At 37.0% G+C, this 2,201-nt stretch overlaps 1 protein-coding gene across 1 annotated transcript; it reads right to left on the minus strand.

Annotated features, from left to right (window-relative positions):
- Positions 1-702: 702 nt before the first annotated feature.
- Positions 703-1,623, minus strand: LOC138246762 (olfactory receptor 1G1-like). Its single transcript, XM_069201522.1, has one exon. It carries the CDS (start codon positions 1,621-1,623, stop codon positions 703-705), a length of 921 nt encoding a protein of 306 aa, XP_069057623.1.
- Positions 1,624-2,201: the final 578 nt, after the last annotated feature.

Below are 2,201 nucleotides of genomic sequence, written 5' to 3' on the forward strand. Positions count from 1 at the left end.
TGAAGCAGTTCAGGAAGGATCTCAAGACCTGCGTTTTTGGGTGAGCAGCATGCCCGCAACATCGCTTTGAAAACCCACGGGTGATAAATTGCGCTTTACAAGTGATTGATTGATTGACTACTTGCTTGAGTGGAAGAGGAAAGCACATGATTGGCAAGAGGATGAGTGTGCCTTTCGGAGAAGCTAACTGGTAGTTACACACCTTTGAGACTACATAAGATGAGTAGGATTTTCCCATATCATACTACTTTGTCCTTTTTATCTGTGCACCAAACTATAGCCTAACAACTTGCTCTGCTGTTCAGTGAGATTATCCATGGCAAAAACAGAGTTTTTTAAATAATAAAACATCTTAGATATTCATACTGTAGCTTTAGAATTTCATTGATTTTTTGTAACGCAGGTAAAATCTTTGACCAATCTAAATAAAGTGAAAATAATGACATTTCATACATTACACTGTATGAACAATACAATAAAATCTAAACATGCTTACTGTTAGAATGCATCCTATACAAGTCACATGGGTTTAATTAATGGAGAAATAGCATTCAGTGCAATAACGTCTTTGAGGTTGCCCATCAAATACAATCAGCTTTCAAATGTATAGATTTTAGTGTAAATCATTGGCATTTTTATCATTCTTGGGGTGTTAGTTCTGAACTAGTTAATTCACAGATTTTGAATCTGCTCAATTTAACATTATTTTTTCCTTCTTTTCAGTGCATTTTTAAACTCTTGGTTTTTTAAAGTGTAAACAATAGGATTGCACATTGGACTCAAAGCTAGATACAAAACAGAGATGACTTTGCTCTGACCCACAGAATACGATGAGGCTGGGCGCAAGTAGACGAACATGAGGGACCCATAGTACAGAGCCACCACAGTGAGATGCGAGGCACATGTAGAGAACGCTTTTTTTCTACCTGCTGTAGTCTTAATTTTTATGATTGCTGAGATTATCTTCATATAAGATGTGGTTACCAAAATAACTGAGGAAATTGGTAGTAGAACACCCAACGTAAAATTTATTATTTCAACATTGCGGGTGCTGGTGCAAGAAAGCTTCATCATAGCTGTGAGGTCGCAAAAGAAGTGGTTGATTTTATGAGTCTGACAGAAGGAGAAGTTTGAGATGAGGATAGATGGAACTATGGGTTCCAGAAAACCAACAATCCAGGCTCCAGTGGCAAACTTCAAACATGCTTCCTTGTTGATAATGGTAGCATAATGCAATGGATTGCAGATAGCAATGTAGCGATCATAAGCCATGATGGACAGGAGAACAATTTCTAATGCAACAAAAAGAATAAAAAAGTATAATTGCAGAATACAGGCCTTGAAGGCAATACGGATATGTTGAAGAAAGAAGCCAGCCAGCATTTTAGGAAAGATAACGGAGGTACAGCCAATGTCTACAAAAGAAAGTTGCGTAAGGAAGAAGTACATAGGAGTGTGCAGACGTAAGTCAGAGTAAACAACTGTCATAATCATGAGATTTCCTGTTATAATCATCAGGTAAATCGAAACAAAACTGCCAAAGAGAAGACCTTGGAGCCGAGGAACATCCGAGAACCCCACAAGGAAGAAGTCTGTACTCACTGTTTCATTTTCTGCTGCCATCTGCCAGTCCTCTGGAAGTTGAGCATGAAATATAAAATTACAAATCGTACCTTTGTGATGTGAAAGTCCCTAATTTGTAAGAGAGCATATAATTGTTGAAATATATCTTACAAATAAGTCAAACCTGAGGATAAACAAGCAATCAAAAATTGTAAGTGTACTGTTTAATGTAACGAGGAAGGGCTGGTGTGATTCATGGCTCATGTATCCCTTGCAGGTCAAATCTGTCATTGCTTTGCTTTGCTTTCTATTGAAATAATGAAATGTTAAGTTATTTACCTTCTAGATAGATGAAACCATCTACCAGTCCTTTTCAAGGGATGGTTCTGGAGAGCAATACTACAGGAATCCTACTGTGATGTCAGTGTCTATGTGGAGAACCAATCAGTGAGTCATAAGTAGGCCTAGAAGAAATGTAAATTATACTGGCATAATTTGCTCAATTTTGTGAATTTAATCTTACGCTTGCTACTGAGAATACTGTTATTAGACCATTATGTCCTTTTGTGTAATTACGTGTAATTGATTGTAAATATTTACTGTAAATGTCACCTTTTGCAAGCATTGTGCCAATTTAT

Source organism: Pleurodeles waltl, chromosome 7 (assembly GCF_031143425.1).
Source record: "Pleurodeles waltl isolate 20211129_DDA chromosome 7, aPleWal1.hap1.20221129, whole genome shotgun sequence".
NCBI lineage: Eukaryota > Metazoa > Chordata > Amphibia > Caudata > Salamandridae > Pleurodeles > Pleurodeles waltl.

Bases quoted from the DNA above. Each gene is read 5' to 3' on its own strand.
- LOC138246762 (XM_069201522.1), bottom strand. From the start codon at position 1,623: ATGGCAGCAGAAAATGAAACAGTGAGTACAGACTTCTTCCTTGTGGGG.